This window comes from Indicator indicator, chromosome 17 (genome assembly GCF_027791375.1).
Source record: "Indicator indicator isolate 239-I01 chromosome 17, UM_Iind_1.1, whole genome shotgun sequence".
NCBI classification, from domain to species: domain Eukaryota; kingdom Metazoa; phylum Chordata; class Aves; order Piciformes; family Indicatoridae; genus Indicator; species Indicator indicator.
Genome location: NC_072026.1, coordinates 14,095,654 through 14,114,010, shown reverse-complemented (window position 1 = coordinate 14,114,010; position 18,357 = coordinate 14,095,654). Strand labels below are relative to the sequence as shown.

The 18,357-nt window shown below is 44.3% G+C and overlaps 1 protein-coding gene across 1 annotated transcript in view; it reads left to right on the top strand.

The window, feature by feature from the left end:
- The window catches only part of TRPC5 (transient receptor potential cation channel subfamily C member 5), a 71,957-nt gene extending 53,892 nt beyond the window's left edge, over positions 1–18,065 (top strand). Inside the window, exons 7-10 of the mRNA XM_054388436.1 lie at positions 13,988–14,194; positions 14,374–14,415; positions 16,555–16,644; positions 17,331–18,065. Of these exons, the coding sequence (XP_054244411.1) occupies positions 13,988–14,194; positions 14,374–14,415; positions 16,555–16,644; positions 17,331–18,065 (1,074 nt within the window). The remainder of the gene's footprint in view (positions 1–13,987; positions 14,195–14,373; positions 14,416–16,554; positions 16,645–17,330) is intronic.
- The last annotated feature ends 292 nt before the right edge of the window (positions 18,066–18,357 follow it).

Sequence of the window (18,357 nt, the reverse complement as noted above, 5' to 3'; positions counted from 1 at the left end):
GCTTAATACATCAGGGATGGCATCACACCAAAGCAGGTCTGAGAAGAATTACCTCTTAACTACTGTGCATGAAAGTGAAGGTGTTACAGCTTCAAGCGTGTCATCTGTGGTGTACGTGTGATGTTGGAGTAATGTCTGTGATCTAGCAAGTATGTATAAAGTTATGAAATGGGTTTGTATATTGATTTTGTATCCTCCTGTTGGTTTCTATGTCTATTATTTCAAGCTCATTCATCTCTGACAACTATTACTTAAAAAAAAGCTGCATGCTTATTATTTTTAATGGAATCATAATATTGGTTTGGTTGGAAAAAACCTTTAAGATCATTGTGTGCAACCATTCTCTAGCTCTGCCAAGTCTGGTGCTAAACCATGGCCCCTCAGCACCACTTCTCTGCATCTTTTAAACACCTACAGGGATGGGGATTCAGCCACCTGCCTAGGGAGCCTGTTGAGAAAGGGTTTGAGAACCCTTTCAGTGAAGAATTTTCTTCTAATATCCAGCCTAAATCTCCCCTGGTGCAACTTGAGGCCATTTCCTTTTGTCCTATCACGTGCTGCTAGGGAGAAGAAACTGACCTCCTTTCAGTGAGTTACAGAGAGCTGGAAGGTCTTAGTCTTCTCTTCTCCAGGCAAAATGATCCCAGTTCTCTCAGTCACTCTTCAAAAGTCCTGTTCTCCAGACCCTCCACCAGCTTTGCTGCCCTTCTCAGGACCTTAAGTGTATGAACAAATCAAAGCATTGATGCCAGTGTTGGACATTGGATACCAACTAGGAGTGCAGTTTTAAATGCAGAGTTGATGAGCACATATTGTGAAGGACAAGAATGAAAATTATCAGTATTTTGCATAGCAACCCAAAAGCTGCACAGTTACAGAAATAGATGGCATGTGCATCTAGGAAATTTTGACTGTAAGTGTATGTCCTGGTTTGACTGGGATGGAATCCTGAGCCAGCCATGGTCTGCAGGTGATTAGCAGTTTCCAGTTAGCCAGGACATTAAGCTGGCAGGAGCAGAAGCTGGGGCAGCTGCCCCAAGCTTGCTCCCGGTGTGTCTCAGACCGTAATTGTCATGCTCAGTATAAAGGGGGAAGTTTGCAGAAGCTGGGGCTTGTTCTGCTCCTCTTTTTTTGTGTCTTTCTGCTTCTCACCATCCCTGGAGGGGCTTGCTCACTGTCCTGCTCTGATGAACTGCGCTTTCCTGTGACTGCTGTATGTTTGCTGGGCTGAGTATGATTCCATGTATTTCATATTGGCATTGGAATTGGTTTTGCTATTTTGTTAAACTTGTTTTCATTTCAGCCCGGGGGTCTCCTCTCCTTTTCCCAATCTACCTTCACAATTGGTGGTGGGGTCATCAGGTGATTGAATAGCTGCTGTAGTTTAGCCCTGCGTATGGGTTAAATGGAGATGGTGTAGAGATCTTGCACATGGATTTTCCTCCTTTTTTGCAGAGTAAAGAACTTAAAGATTAAAGCACAGAGGAATATACAGATTTTTTAGCTCCCTGTTGTATTGCTTTCAAGATGACTTTGGATTTCCCCCAGGAAGCAGTATCAAACTTTTCTTGATCTACAAAGAACAAAAATTCCTTTGGTGTTCTGCACTGGCTGAACTCCCTCAGCACCATGGCAGTATTGCTACCCAGTTTAATTTATAACAGCAGCAGAAATTCTCTTCCTCAGTGTGGTCTATGACCCTTAGACCTGTCAAAGGGCCTGCTTGCATGATCTGCCCAGTTATTACTTGGTGGTTTTGCTAAGGAAGAATTTTTACTGATAAATAGCTTAGCTGGACAGGCCCTGTATGTGACATGTTTGGGGTTAGTAAATTGTCCTCTCATAGAGGTAAGGTTGGCTCCAAAGCCTGGACTCACATCTAAGCTCTTGTAAAGCATCAGGAAGTTTTCATTTCACAAGCCCCATTTTAGAACCATTAATTTTAATTTCTTCAGAGAAAGTGGAGATGTGTTTGTTTTTTAACTCTGTCATACAGCAGGAAATTAAATTATGCTCTTGTTATGCTCTTGTTGCCAATATGGGCTGGGATTAATGTCTCTTGAACCTTTTTGTAGGTTCTTTGGTTTGCTGGCTGAATTAAATATCAATTTGTCCCCCAGTTGTATGTCCCTAAGGGGCTCTGGCTCACCAGCATCCTGCTGGTCACTGCCCCGTGCAGCCCCTGGGTGCAAGTAACATGCTGAAGTCTTTTCTTCATCCTGCAATGCAGCTGTAATTACCCAAATCTCAGTTACCGTGGTCCCAAAACTCATCTGTGTCATCAGTAATCGTGGATTGAAATAGCAAATTCTCCTGCACTCGGTGCCTTCTGTGACACTTGGATAGGCAGATTCTGTTACAGGTCCCCATGGCGTGTGCTGTGTGTGTGGAAAAAATGCTGGACCTCTGCCTCAGCTTCCATCCTGGGCAGCTGGAGCATGTCTTCAGAGAAGTGGGTTTGATTTCCAAGACTAGGTGCTCTCTCTGAACCTTGTGACTGGATGAGGGGGGCTTCCCAGCAGATTTTAATTTGAAAGTGAAGGGGAAGTGGTGTGTGGTGATGCTGCCATGCAGCAAGAGGCCCTGGAGCCTTGCTCCAGACTGGCAGGCAGCTTAATTGCTTTTTGTTAGCAAGTTAAAGTATTCATTTGAAGGTGTAGAACTGTTTGTCTTTTTGCTGGCTTTGGCCTAATTACGTGTAACCCATGGACTTGAATCAAGTTGTTAATACTCATCTGGTGTTTGCAGAGTCTCTAAATGGAAGCACTCGATGTGCTCTGACTTCACGTGCTGTATCTTCCTTCTGTTAGACTAAACAAAGCTAGTTCTCCATCCCAGGGCCCAATGCTGCAACCCCTTGCTCATACCAGGATTGTCAATAGGATCAGAAGGTTAATCCTTTCTGTTGCTTTTAATCTTTGAAAACCCAGATACTTCTCTGCCCCTGTGTACTGCCACCTTGGCCAAACCACTCCAGGGCTTATTCAGAGGAGCAGAAGCATTACATTGATCTCTGAGGTCCCTTTCAAACTAAGCCGTTCTATGATTTAAGTAAAAATATCCAAGATAAGCTACAATCTGTGGATGAGCCCTGGCTGATTTAAAACATTGCAGGGAATTTGCATTTATTTGGGTGGGTTCTGTTTTCTTGGTGTAGTTAACACACCAGTGCCTGACATGACAGGTCAATAATTCTCTGCCCGTTATGTGCAAAGCAGCACAGCAAGGTTTGCTCCTGCTACATGATAGAAGTTGAAGATTCCAGATGGATCCACATAGGTTGCAGCCCCTTGCATTATTCCATCTTTCATTTAGGCCTGACAAGCTCAATTAGCATTAGCTTGTGCTTCTGCATTGAGGGGACTTTGGTTAAAAAGGCAGAAGAGGAAAAGTGGAAGATAAAGCAACAATATGCCCAAAGAAAAAGCAGCCAAAACCAAAAAACCCAATTTATTTGGGAAGAGCTTTCCCCTAGTACTGAGCAATGGGAACAGCTATATTAAGAATCCTCTGAAACGTGACTTTTTAGATGCCAGAACTTCACAGATCTGCTTTTCACCATGCTGCAGTCTAGCAAATAAGTTGGTGCTGATGACACAGGTGAAACAGGATACATACAACTCCATCCAACTAAACAGGAGGATATCTATTAACCTGGATGCTGTGGCTCCCCTGCAGCCCCTCTGCTGCAGACCCTGCTTTCAGGATCTAGGGAAAAAAAGAGAGGCTTCATCTCCCAAGTCAGTGCTGTCAGCACAGCTCGAGATTCACTTAAGCCCAAGTGATCTCATACATTTATAATGCTTCCCTTTCTTTTGGCTCAAGGATATATTTAAATGAGGGGAATGTTTAGGATTCTTCATTTTTCAGCAGTTTTTCAGGTTTTGGCAGCTAAGCTGACACACTGCATTTCAGTGACTATGTAAGCAGGCTGACTTCCAGAGGTGATGGGCACCTGATTCTCCCACTGGTGATATGACCTTCACAAGGTCAATAGAAGACACAGCTCAGCTTCACACCTTTACTAAGGAAAAGCAGTTTATGACCAGTCTTAAAAGAGCAAAATACGAAAGCATTTGGTACCTGAATAACTGTAGATGGTTTCCTTGCTTGACTGTGGAAGCTTGGGAATGATAATTTATTTTTGGTTTCTTGAGGAAGGAATAGAAGGACTGTGTATGTGTGTGTGAATAAAAAGGTTGTAAAGCTGAAGGAGATAGTGAAGCTCAGATCCTCATTTCAGGGAAATTCCAGCAACACATGAAACCAGCTCTCAGGGTCAGACCAGTGATGAATTTGCTTTGTTAGTGCTCTGCTGTGACTGAATAGTCTGGTAAACATTTTTATAGCATAGGAATCTGTGGTAAAGACCATCAAATGTGCTTTGAGAGGATTCCTAATCAGAGCTCAGATCTAAAAGTTCCAAGTAGCTCTGAATAACACGATAAATAAACTGTTAGACCTTTAAATACCTTTGTCACACCTGACATGACACTTTCCCAGCTGAAATCACATCCTCATAATGGCACAGACCGGGTCCTGGCATCTGAAATTCACATGTGGCTCCAAACTGGTTTGGTTTGGCTTTTTTTTTTTTTTTTTTTTTTCTTTGGCTTTTTCTTTTTCTCCTTTGTGGACTAATTTCCCTTGAGGAGACAAAAAAAGGAGGAATAAAAGGGTACAGAGGATTACCTGATTCTCCTTTTTATCTGGCTCCCAACAGTCCAGCAATAAATTTCCAGGCATTTCTTCTTCCTTGGAAGAGTCAAATCCCAGGCTGACCAGCTATGCAGAAAAAGATCAAAGATTTTTTTTCTGGAAATAGTACAAGTAGTAATGAGGCAAAGTTCTTTTTTCTGCTGTAGTACTAGCAGTCATCGACACTCAAGCACTGGGGGCTTAACCATCCTTTCTCAGCTCACCATTTCTTTGCAGGCATGTCTGTATCACTTAATTTTGACCTGGCTGGAGTTAGTTAACATTATCTGCAGAGATGCACCTTATCTTTCTGACTTTCAGCATGAAAAGAGGCTCTTATCAGGTGATGATAAAGGAGAGAGAATGGATGGCAGGAAGAACAAAGCCTCAGTGATAGCTTTCTTGTTGTTTCTTCCTGCTGAGGCTTTTTAGAGAACTACTTGTCTGCATGACCTTCCTACTGCTCTGATTTATTTGACTATTAAAATAAAAACTGAACTTTGGAGTGTGACTGGAGGGGAAATAAAAAAAAGTGTCAGCTTAGATAATTTAACTGCACTAAACCCAGAACAATCCACAGTTCCCTGTATTTTCTCCAGTAGAATATTCCCCACTCTTCTCATTTGTTATCATTGTTTTCACCCAGTACACTGGAAGATGAAAGCTAATTGATCTGTAGATAACCCAACTGCAGTGTGGAATGGAGTTCACCACAAGCTGCAGTAAGAGTTGTCATTGTTGAATATATTCTGCACATGGAAGATACAAACAACCAAGCATTTCCCAAGTACAAACTGTTTCTCCAGAGCTGGGAAAAGCAGCCCACTCCCAGTATGGATGCTCTTTGCTGGACCTTTGTGATTTTTGCCTTCATTGCAGCCAGTGACCTACTCCATTTCCATGATTCCCAAGCCTCTGGCCACACTCCAAAGATAGTCCTCTGTCCATCTTGTTAGAAAAGAGTCACTGTGTTCTAGGTCTTGTTGACACTGAACTGGGCATTCCTGTGATCCATTTGAAGTGATGGGCCTTGGACACTTTTCTTAACTTCTCTGTTAACAGTGTGTTCTTTTGTGGGCTCTGTCATGGCTGGGATCTTCATCCAGCTTTCAGGTTTTCAAGGTTTGCAGTCCCACTCATGACATCTGAAATGTCTGCTCTGTAGAAATGAGATTTTGGGGGAGTTCTCCCTTGTGCTCTGATTTCCTCACCTGAGGGCTTTGCTGCTTTTTACCAGATAAGAATAGCCCTTTTCTGGAATCAAGTCTTTACCTGCATCCTGGAAAAACTCTATTTTCTTATATCTCAGTGCTGATATTTATTTATGAGTATTTCTTCAGGACATGTCTGCGCTTCATGCGCATCTATTTCTCTGCTGGAGCCCAAAAGCATCCCCACATCCCCAGATGAGCTGCTGCTGAGGAGCAGCTCTCCCTTCCCACCCAGTGTTTGCCTGCGTTATGTGCTGGTGCCTGGGGTTTGCTCTGCAGCTCTCAGGCATGTTTTCCTCCCATCTGGGCACTCCTTCACTTTGTATTTGCTGCTTTGTGTCTGCCCTTGGCTTGTTCTCCCAAGGGAATCACCACAGGCTCCTCTTCAAAGCTGTGTGTGGTTGGCATGTGGCCACTGCAGCTTCCCTGGTGTGAAGGTCTGGTTGCTGGTCTCTGGTTGCTGGTCAAGACTCCTCTTGCTTTACTCAGTGCAGTGTGTGGGTTTTGTGCTAGCCAGTACTTTGATCTCCTCTCTGGTGGTTTCATTCTCTAACTGTTCTAATTGCTTTATCTAATGCTAAGTTGTCCTGGTTTAGTAATTTTTCTTGTATTATTTCTGAGATTTGATCCTATTAAGTTCTTATCCTTCAGTTTTTCATCCCCAGCTTTGAAAGGGAAGTAATTTGTTGTCCACTGCAGCTGAATTACCTCTGCATTAATTGCCTTTGTAGGGCTCTGATTTTTCTCAGACTTTTTATTTTTTTTCTTTGTGACGTATTTTTTCTTCGAAAAATATGCAGCATTTACGTCAAACAGCCTGCCTGGATTTTTGCTGCTTGCTTCTCTGAGCTTGTCATTAAACCCTCAAGCTCTGCTGATGTTATTACCAGTCTCCCCAACACGTATTACAAAATTAACCACTTTGAAGCTGCACAGGAGTTGTCTCTGCCGGCTTCTGCAAAGATTAACTTTCTTCTGCAGTGCTTTCTGTTCAGGACATGCAAGGGTGTATTTCTGGTGCTAGTCTGATTGGAAGCCATTGCTGATGTATTTTCTGTGCTGTTTCCTATTCTGGGTTTAGCAAAGAGCAATAAAGAGGCACGTGAGATAGAAATATAATAAATAAAGTTTAATGGCTTCTAGCACAGCTAATTACACAGCAGAAAAGCACTTTTGAAGTTCATGTGCCTCTTGGGCAATGAGCCCTGCTTTATGCAGTAGGTTGCAAATAAGGTATGTCAGCTAGAACCTTTTAAAGGTGAATCTGCATCTCCTTCCTTCCTAGAGGAAGATACTATAGCTTGGGTACTTCCTAATATTGTGGGGTTGCTGCTGGTACCTCCTGGGACAGCAGCAGGCAGCAGTCCTGCTACTCCTGATGCAGATATCAATGCCAGGTTTTGCCAGCATTCCTGGCACAGGGGAAGAGCTTCCTGTGCTTCTTTCCAAGGTATCCAGCCATGATAGCCTGGTCCTGAGGGCATTGTCACAGCCATCTCTAGCTGCCACTGACAGGAAGCAGCCTGATTTCCATCTTAGCCCACTGACTGTTGTATAATAAACCCCAGGAAAGGCACTTGCAGCCCTTTTCATGCCAGCTAGAAAGACATGAGATGGCCTTTTATGTTATTCATCCCAAATGGGTGCAGAGAGGATTTGCATCCCAGGAATGTACAAGTCTTGAAGGGGCACCTTGTGTGCCTCTGTGCAGCATAGCTGAGCTTCAGTGACAGATTCTCTTGTGATTGTTTTCAGTGGCAAGGATCTCAAGAATGCCTGGCTGGCTGCTGTTGTTTCATAGCTGCGTTTTTGTACCATGGCTCTACAGGAGCCTAGCCACAGTGTGCAACAGCAGAGTGCAGGCAGTTGCTATACCCCTTTTCAGCCCATCAGCCCTGAGCTGATACTGGTACTTCGAGGGATGCTAATTCAAGAGACATGAGATGAGGCTCCCCTGTCCTGATGTGCTGCAGGGGCCTCACAGGACAATCCTGTGCTTCAGCTCTTGCATGCTAAAGGTTACAGCATTTTTCTCTATCAGCTTTCTAGCCATAGTGGAGCTGAAATACTGAACACATAGAAGAGGTTGAGGAACCAAGAAGCTGTGGCAGTGGTAGCCATCTAATACAGAGAAATGGAACAGCCTGCCCTTGCCGGGGTCTGCTGCCTGGGTCATCACCAGCTGAGAAGGTGGCTGTTACTTGGCAAAATATGATCTAAACCACATGGCCCAGCAAGGAGATGGTTATGGAAATCTTTATGGATAACATTTCACAGAACGTAAACAACAGTTTTTTTCTACACAGAGATAAAGATGGAGATTAATGCTTGAATTATTCTGGATAATTAGTGTAGCAGGTAATTATTTAAAATCTGGCACATCTGTGAATACATCACTTTGACTGAATTAGGAAAAATCTCACAACTGCTACAGTAAGATGGCTTCAGCAACCCTATAGGGAAATCTTTACAGGAGATTAATTCTCACTTCCAATGACAGAGATTTTCAAGAGGATTATGTGGCCAGTATGACACGTTTGCATTGTGGCAGTAAGTGATACAGGGTGATTTTTTTCTAACAGAGAAGCAAGAACTGGTTTCTTTGAGTCTGTGTGTTCCTTGAGCTTGAGGGCTTGGCCCTCTTAAGTAGAGTGTTTTATAGCTGAAATGATAAGCAGTGCTTGAAAGGAAATGGTGACAAGAACAAGGGCAAGAGCAACAGAAGCTCAAAGACAGTGAAATCGAAACTGGGATTTAAATTCTTAAAGCAACAAGGTCACACTTGCAAAGAGTGGATGTGTTTCTTTAGTTTATTATAAATGTTACCAAAAAGTTATCTAAGAACATTGTGTAATACATCACAGCTCTGTGAGGATTCTGTCCTCACTGCACAGCTGCTCTGCTTGAGGCTGCTTGCCATGTCAGAGTGCAGTTGACCTCTCCTTGATGTCCTCTGCCAGCACTCTCCCTCGAGGGCAGAGCACCCATGCTTCCTCCTGTCCTCTCTCTTAGGAAACCCACTTCTACTGAACCTCTCATGGTTATGTCCATGCCGGCTGTCCTTGAGAATGGGCTTCAGGATGCCACCTCCTGTGACTCATGTCTGTAAATCAGCGTTAGTGAAGAACAGAACCTTCCAGCAGGAGGTTTGGGCTTGTCCATTGATGTGTAGCTTTGTGGAGGGTGTGATGACAAGGCTCAGGCTGAGCAAGGACAGGACCCTCAGGCTGGACTCTCACTGTGTTGGTATTTGAGTGTTCCCCCACATGCAGTCTTTGCAACAGCTTTGGTGCAAAGCAGCTTTGAACTTGGGCAGCTCTCAAAAGTATCAGTCTTGCTCAGTGGCCTGCAGTCACTGGAAGATGCACCAAAAACCTGGAGCATGTCTGGTGTCAATTGGGCCACATTCACAGCCAGTGCAAAGACTGAGGGACTGGCTGTAACTTATGAATGCTTCAGGTTTGAGTTGGGTATCGAGTGGCTGCTGGGGGATGGTACCAAGAGGGGCGTTAGGAAGGCTGTTGCTTTGTGTGTGGATTTCACTGCTTATAGCACTGAAGAGCTGTAACCAAGAAAATGGTGGTTTCCTAGCATACAAAGGTGTTCTCAGTAAAATGGAAATGTCTATTTGCTATGTATTTCCAACACAAAATTGCTGCCAGGAGCTCTGATCTGATTTGCTGAGGTTCTCAAAAGATCAAGGTGAATAATTGAAACAGGCTGGGCTTGTAAACCCTGGAGAACTGACAGCAGCAGCAAAGAGAGAAGAAGACACTTGGAGCTTTGTACAGAGGTTACATTGTGCTTGTTGGGTGAGACTGCACAGGAAGAAATACAGCTGGGCTGAAGGCAGACACATTTAGATCAACAGGCATTCATTCAAACCAATCACAAAACTTCCTCAATGAGAACCTCCTAAGTTCCCCATGCTGCTCTGCACCTGCCTTCTCAGCCCCTAGTCAAGGCCATGTCATCTATTTTTAAAAGAACAGAAAGAAAACATTCTATGCAGAAAAATGCTTTTAGCCCTTTTCCTTTGTCCTTTCCTGGAAACTGATTTGCAATCCCCAAGCTACACCTTTGCTTTGCCTGCCTTTGCAAACAGCCTCCAGCATCTGCTGCTAGGTCACCTCTGCCCAGGACATGCCCTTTTTATAATATGCTGAAGGAAACTGCTGCTAAAATACCACATCTGAGCCCATCCCACCACTGACACTAGACCTTTGTAGAAGGGAAGGGTAGATATATAACCTTCTCCAAACTACCTGCTCCCTCCTGAATCCCCAAAATGACGCTTACACTTACTTCTGTACAGCCCCAGACAGTGCTATCAGTGCTGCTAGGTGTCTGTAGCTCCTGCACACCCTGAGAAATGCTCACTCACAGCAGGCCTGAATGACTCAGTGCTGGTCTCCTGCAGCTGTTCCCCTATAAACTGCTTTAGATGCCTGAACCAGCAATACACCTCCTGTCTGCAGCCTTTCAAGATGTAGCCATCACTGAGTTTTCCCTGGCAGTGAGCATGTTGTAGAATCACAGAACGGCCTGCGTTGGAAGTGAGCTGTAAAGCTCATCCAGCCCAACCCTCCCGCAGTCAGCTGGGACATCTGCAGGACAGCAGGTTGTTCAGAGCCCCACACAACCTGACCTGCAATGGCACAGGGGATCTACCACCTCTTTTGGCAACCTGGGCCATTGTTCACCACTCTCAGTGTGAAAAATATCCTCCTTGTACCTATTCTAAATCTCCCTCTTAGTTTAAAACCACCACCCCTTGTCCTGTTGCAACAAATCCTGCTAAAAAGATTGTCCTCATCTTTCTTACAGGCCCCTTTAAGACTGAAAGGCCACAACAAAGTGTCTCTGGGGCCTTCTCTTTTCCAGGCTGAACAATCCCAGGTGGAGCACAAAAAGCTGTAGCTTAGGCCCCTTCTCTGCCACCTCCCACTTCCCCCACAGGGAGCTCAGCCTCTCCAGCAGCCCCTTGGCTCATCTGGCCTGTGCTCCTGATCATTCTTCTGAAGATTGTTTCAACTGAAGCTCCCCAACAAGGAAATATTCAGATAGAAGGATGGGCATGATTGGGCAGGGATTGCTTCTGGAGGAGGCAGGGACAGCTCTGCCTTTAACTCTAAACAGGAGTTGTCCTGTGGGGCTGGCTTGGAGCTCAGAGCCCTAACCCAGAGGCTGGGTAGGAGGGACAGCAGCTCTATGACACCAGCATGTCCTGCTCTGCTGAGCTTGCTGCAGCCTGCAGGTAGAGGCAAATGACAAAAAAGAGTAGGATTTGGGTTGGGTTATTTTTTTTTTTGGTGGCAATTATTTCAGCTGCTGCAAACTGCATTTTTTACTACCCAGAACTTCCATTTCCACCACCATCAGCTTCTAAATGCTCCATGGTGAGGGTGCAATTTCCCTTGCTTACAGAGTTGGATAATATGAGGTAAAAAGTGGCATGGCAGGCTGCTTTTATGAGTCTACCTATGGCCTGAACATAGCCCTTTCTGTAAGCTGGTCAGGGATAGTGGTGTTCTGGGCTGATGAGGCAGTCATTTTAAATGGAGAGCTGCACATAATTGGAGTACACTACTAAAATGGAGTTCAGCTGCACCTCACTGTCAGAGTGTGAGCATATTTTACCCATGTCAGAGCACTGGAGCATAGCCAGAAAGCCAGTGTAGTAATATTTTGGGCATGATGTTCATCTATATTTTATTGAACTCCCTGTCCTACACTTCAGTTTCTGAGAGCTTGTTTCTGAGAGCTGCAGCCCAGCATCCTTCACTTGTTCCAACATGGCTGAGATCTTCTCAGAAACTAAAAATCCTGCATTGTCCTTTTCTCCTTCCTTGTGCTGTTACTTAGCCTGGATCCTCACAGCTTTGCTTTAATCCCATGTCAATACTGTTAACACAAGTGCTGAATAGCTGAAATGTCACAGCGCCAGCTTAGCACTGCACTCTGCACAGACAACAACACACATTTACTGTTTAAATGCAGTGTGCTGTTGATTGTCAGCTGTGTTCAGCACTGTGTTCAAATTATTGAGAGGTCTAGAGAAAAGTCATCTGAGGAGCATCTGAGGGAACTGGGGTTGTTCAGCCTGGAGAAAAGGAAGGTGAGGGGAAGAGCTGTTGCTCTGCAACGTCCTGAAAGGGGGCTGGTCTTTTCTCCCACGTAACAAGTGACAGGACAAGAGGAAATAGCCTCAAATTGTGCCAGGGGAGGTTTCATTTGGACATCACAGGATGTTAGGGGTTGGAAGGGACCTCTGGAGATCAAGTCCAACTCCCCTGCCAGAGCAAGACCATAGAATCTAGCACAGGTCACACAGGAATGCATCCAGATGGGTCTTGAAAGTCTCCATAGAAGGAGACTCCACAACCACTCTGGGAAGTGTGTTCCAGTGCTCTGTGACCCTCACAGTGAAGTTCCTCCTCATGTTGAGGTGGAACTTCCTGTGCCCTAGTTTATATCCATTGTCCCTTGTCTTATCCCAGGGTGCAGCTGAGCAGAGCCTGTCCCCTGCCTCTTGACACCCAGCCCTCAGATATTTATAAACATTTCTTAAATCCTCTCTCAGTCTTCTCTTCTCCAGACTAAAAAGCCCCAGGGCTCTCAGCCTCTCCTCATAAGGCAGTGCTCCAGTCCCTTAATCATCCTGGTAGTTCCCCGTTGGACTCCCTCCAGCAGATCCCTGTCCCTCTTGATCCGGGGAGCCCAAAACTGGATGCAATATTCCAGGTGAGGTCTCACCAGGGCAGAGTAGAGGAGAAGGAAAACCTCCCTCGATCTGCTGGACACACTCCTCCTAATGCACCCCAGGATCCCACTTGCCTTCTTGGCTACAAGGGCACATTACTGACCCATGGATAACTCGATATCCACCAGGACTCTCAGGTCCTTCTCCACAGGGCTGTTCTCTAGCAGATCACCTCCTAACCTGTACTGGTGCAGTTTATTATTCCTTCCCAGTTGAAGGACTCTGCACCATGTAGATGTGGTGCTGAGTGACATGGTTTAGCAGCAGGCTTGGGTGTTGGGTTAATGGTTGGACTTGATGATCTTAAAGGTCCTTTCCAGGCTAAATAACTCTCTGATTCTGTTTCCTTTCTTTTCTGTCTAATGTTGGGATTTCTGCAGAACATACAAAACAGGGGCATTTTTAAACTTGAAGACTAGCACAAAACAGCATGAATTTGGAGTAGCTGCAGTATCTCTCTGAATCCAGGCTGTAGGTAGCTATCTCTTGAGTATGGAGTTTGTTAGTGGACAGAAGAGTCTCTTGACTCCATGAACCAGACTGTAAATATCTTGATGTGGGGATCATTTTGCAGTCTGTAAGGTCTATGTCTTGCATAGCAACCCTTTCCTGGTGGCTGTATGGACTGTGTGCCTACCTGTGCAGCTGTAAAATGATGTTGTTATTAGCTTCCTACCTTTGCTTTGTTGGGATGAAAAATAGGAGAGCACAGCAAGCTGGCATGGTGATAACACAAATGAAAACAAAGCCTCCCAAAACCCAAACAGTGAAATGTCTTCTCTTTGGCTTAAAGATAATGCAGAGGCAAGATTTAAAATACAGCACCCATAAAGTGTGTCACTTCCTTATAAGAGCTGAATTAATGGATGCTATAAAACCCCGACAAATCAAAAACCACTATGAAAGATCTTTTTTCAGGGAAGAATGTGAGAATTCATTGGATTTGGACATGAGAAACAATGGTAATAAAAGTGCTAGCAAAAAGCAAAGCAAGAAAATGTGTTTTCTTGCTTCTTGTATTGGTGAATTAATAAGCACAGCCTCTAAAGGACAAAGCTGGGCTTTAACATGGGAAATTTTTTTTTGCTGAACGTTGCTGTCATCTCATTTCTCAGTGGCTGGTATTTTTACTCTAACTACATTTCACACTGATGTTTTCTTTTTAAGTACACCCCAGTGAGGGAGATGGAAGAAGTGATTCGGCTTTGCCTACAACTGGAGAACTGCTTTATTGTTCATGACACCTCCTATGCTGTGGACATTTGGTCCAGGAAAGCCTGCCTGAAGCTCTTGATACTCTTTCCTTCTCTTACAGGACCATGCAGATATCGAATGGAAGTTTGCACGGACAAAGCTCTGGATGAGTTACTTTGATGAAGGTGCCACTCTGCCCCCTCCTTTTAATATTGTTCCCAGTCCCAAGTCAGTCTGGTACCTTTGCAAGTGGATTCACAATCAGCTGTGCCCTGGTAACAGCTCTTACAATGAACAGAAGAGGCATGAAAACCTCAAAACATTCACAGTAAGGAGCTGCATGGTTTCATACTTCATTTTTTGAGGGTGCTTGTGTATGTTTGGGATCATGAGGGCCACTGCTCTGCAATGAGGTAGAAGATTGCTGGATCATAACTTGCTAAGAGCTGTCAGGAGCTCCAATGAGAAGACTACACAGGTAACATCCCTGTGCCTTTCTCTTTCCAGGAACGGCATGCTGACAACCTGATTCAGAATCAACATTACCAGGTAAACTCTTGAGCACAAGGTTTTTCCTTGCTGTTTCTTCTTCCTGCTCATTTTCTAATACCTACATTCTTGCTTGCTTCTAGAATGTATTTGGATAAGGTTCTCTAAGAGGATTTTGCTTATCATGGATTAAGCATCTCCTCACTAGAGGTAGGCTGGCTCAGTAAATCACTCTACCTTTTCAACCCCTCTGAAGTAGTGGAGAACTTGCCAGCTATCAGTCTGGCTGCTGAAGTCAGAAGTGACAGCGCCATTGCCATCAGAGGCACCAGGCTATCACACCATCCTGATCAAAATAGTTTCTGCAGCGTTTTACATGCTCTCAAATTGGTCCTCTCCTGCTCTTTTTAAAGTATTCCTAACTCAACCAATGGTTGGGATTTTCTTTTGTTTTGGATGGCTCAGGGAGGAGGACTGGTTTCTTTGCTACAGTTGTTTGTTTATTCTCAGTCTGCCTGTTAACAGGAGCTCATTGAAGTTAACCCACAAAAGGATGAAACTGCTAAAAACATCAGCTTCAATACCTTGAATTCCATGTGAGGTTTTTTTATGCCAGCATGCTGGAAGGAAAAACCTTCTCCAGGATGTTAGGTGGCAGGGTAGTCTATACTGTCAAAAGCCATTAGTGATTTGTCTTCTCCTTTTTGAAGACTGTTTTCATCTGAAATTGATGTTTAATGTAATTAGTCACTTTTGACAACAGACAGTTAGTACTTTCTGACTTCACAGCACAGCTTACCAGTATCAATATTTGGATCTCCTAAAAAATCTCTCAGTAGAACCGTGGTGCACAGTCCATCTTCATGCTTGGTGTGGCTCAGACTTGTTATCCCTCTTAATGAAATGGGGGAAGTGAAGGGAAGGTTTGGAGTATCCTTTCTGTACAGAGAGATTAGCCTCTGCCTATGCTGGCTAGCACAGATAAACATACAAGCTCAAATACCAGTTTGGGTAAAGCCAGCAAGGAGGTACATGAACACAGAGTGAAGTGGATCTCATCTTACCAAAAACTGTACCATTAACAAAGAGCCCAGGTAACACAGTGACAACACAGGCACTGGGGTGGTGCTTCAGTCCTTCCAGCACTGTCCACAGGCACTGCAGCAGCCTTGAAAGGAGTTTTTAACCTGCCCAGGTAGCTGGCAGGTGTGGTTTAACATGAATGTGCATTGCTCCATGGGATCTCAGCTGTTCTTCAGACTTTATTATCAGCATACCCTTCATGGCTTTCAAACACTCAACATGGCAAGTTTGGCCTATCAGGATATCACAGAATCAACCAGGTTGGAAAATACTTCAGAGATCATCAATTCCATCCTATTACCTAACACCTCCTGATAACTAAACCATGGCTCCAAGTGCCACATCTGTGTTTTGAAACCTCCCGGGAGTGTGACTCCACCACCTCCCTGGGCAGCCGATTCCACTGGCCAATTACTCTTTCTGTGAAGAACTTTCTCCTTACCTTGAGCCTAAACTTCCCCTGGCACAGCTTGAGACTGTGTCCTCTTGTTCTGTTGCTGGTTGCCTGGGAGAAGAGACCAACCCCCACCTGGCTACAACATCCTTTCAGGTAATTGTAGAGAGCAGTATGATCTCCCCTGAGCCTCCTCTTCTCCATACTAAACAACCCCAGCTCCCTCCATACTAAACAACCCCAGCTCCCTCAACCTCTCCTCACAGTGCTTGTGCTCGAGACCTCTCACCAGCCTCATTGCCCTCCTCTGGACACGTTCAAGAATCTCAATGTCCTTCTTAAACTGAGGAGCCCAGAACTGGACACAGTACTCAAGGTGTGGATATGCAGCATATACATGAGATCGGTAATCTGAAATGCTGGCAGTGGAAGCAATTGCTTGGGGATGTTTAAGAACATCAAGAAGCTTTTCTCCACAACTCTCACACATACAAAACAAAACACCTTCTTGCTGCAGTTATAACAAGGGAGCATTCAAGATGGGAGCTATAGAGCCCTTTCCAAAGTTTTTTTTCTGTTTAAAAGAAACTGTTCTGGTTCTAAGAGTAACTGATCTTTTCAGACAGCAGACTCAGGACAGCCACTGCTGGTAAGAACTCAGTGAAAAGCACTCAGAACAGTTTGATCAGCAGCTGAATCCCTCATGTTCTTTCCTCTTCCAGGAAGTGATAAGGAATCTTGTGAAAAGATACGTCGCAGCAATGATAAGAACTTCCAAAACCAATGAAGGTTTAACTGAAGAAAACTTCAAGGTAACTTATTATTCCTTAATAATAATTTATTATAAAAGTAGCCATTTGCAGATTTCACACTAACTTAAGGTTATTCGTAACCTACAGTGGAAACAGGACTCTTACTGGAGCTGAGACTACGTATGAGTGCATGTGAGGGTTTATGGAGCAGAGGACATTATTGGCTGAGTGTCTTCTCATGATCAGCTTTCAGATTTTAGTATACAATATTATAGACAAAAGTGTTGAAAAATGATAGGAATGAAGTATCTGAGTCAACATCCCCAATCCTGACTCAGAGCCAAAGAATGAGTCTAGGTTCATGCATACAAAGAATGTTTACTGACAAAGTTGAAGCTGGGGTTCTAACCTAAACAGGATTCTTGACATATTGCTAAATCACCACAGTTTCTCCTCTCCTTTACCTGTCTTATTTGACTTTTTTTTTGGGGGGGGGGATAGGGCAGGATGGGCAAAGAGGGCTGCTCCCATAGCCTTTAGAGACAAAGATTGTGTGAGGTCTTCAGTTCTCATGATCATCAATACATTTTTTGATGTGTCACTGCATAATGATGTGTGGCATTCTTGTATGTGCACTCTGGTGTCAGGCATTTTTATAACTGAACAGCTCTCCCAAGGGAATGTGATCCTTCTTTCATGTCACAGATAAAGCTGCTGACTGCAACTCATCTCTCTTCTTGCCCTAGGAATTAAAGCAGGACATCTCAAGTTTTCGCTATGAAGTTCTTGACCTCTTAGGAAATAGGAAGCCCCAGAGGAGAAGTTACTCTACCAGCAGTACAGAAGTCTCCCAAAAGGATGAAGCAAATGAGGATGGTGCTGGGGAAAAATCCAAAGCCAAGAGTGTGTCTTTCAATGTAGCCAACAAAAAAAAGGACTTCAATGTATCTGCTCTGATTAAAACCATGTCTGGGATTGATATGGTGGGGGAGAAGCCAAAAAGCAACGGGATTGGTAAGCGCTCCTTTGTCCGGAATGGAAACAGAGTCCAGAGACTTTCCAGCTCCAAGAAGGAGTCCTTTAAGAGACTGGGCCTGCTCTTCTCCAAAATGAATGGACATGTACCTGAACCAAACTCAGAACCCATGTACACTATTTCAGATGGAATTATTCAGCCCCATTACATGTGGAAAGACATTAAATATTCTCAGATAGATAAAGAGAAAGAAGAGAATTGTTCCAAAAGTGAAATTAACCTCAATGAGGTGGGCTACAGTGGGAACACAAGACTTACAGGACAGAGCAAGGAGTGTCCTGTGGTTTGTACCAGCTCCCTTCACTGTGCTTCCAGTATTTGTTCCTCTAATTCCAAACTTATAGACTCATCAGAGGATGTGTTTGATTCATGGGGAGAGGCTTGTGACTTGTTTATAAACCAGTGGAAAGATGGGCAGGAGGACCATGTTACCACTCGGCTATAAGCAGAGCTATCTTCACACAGCCAACTGTTTCTCATTGTTTGCTCTCATCCCATTCATTCTTTGTTTCTTTTCTGTCCACAGGTGAAAAAAGTGTAAAATTCTGTTAGCCTGTTTTCTAGCCATTTGCACCTTTAATTTACTTTTTTTCACACTCACAAATACTAAGCTAAAGGTCTCACCGTTTATAAGGTTGCCTGTAAGCCACAGGAATCCCTTTGGATGCACGTGGTTGTCAGACCCCACAGACTTCAGAGATGCTGGTGGCTGAGTGAAGGATTTCTCCAGTGCTGTC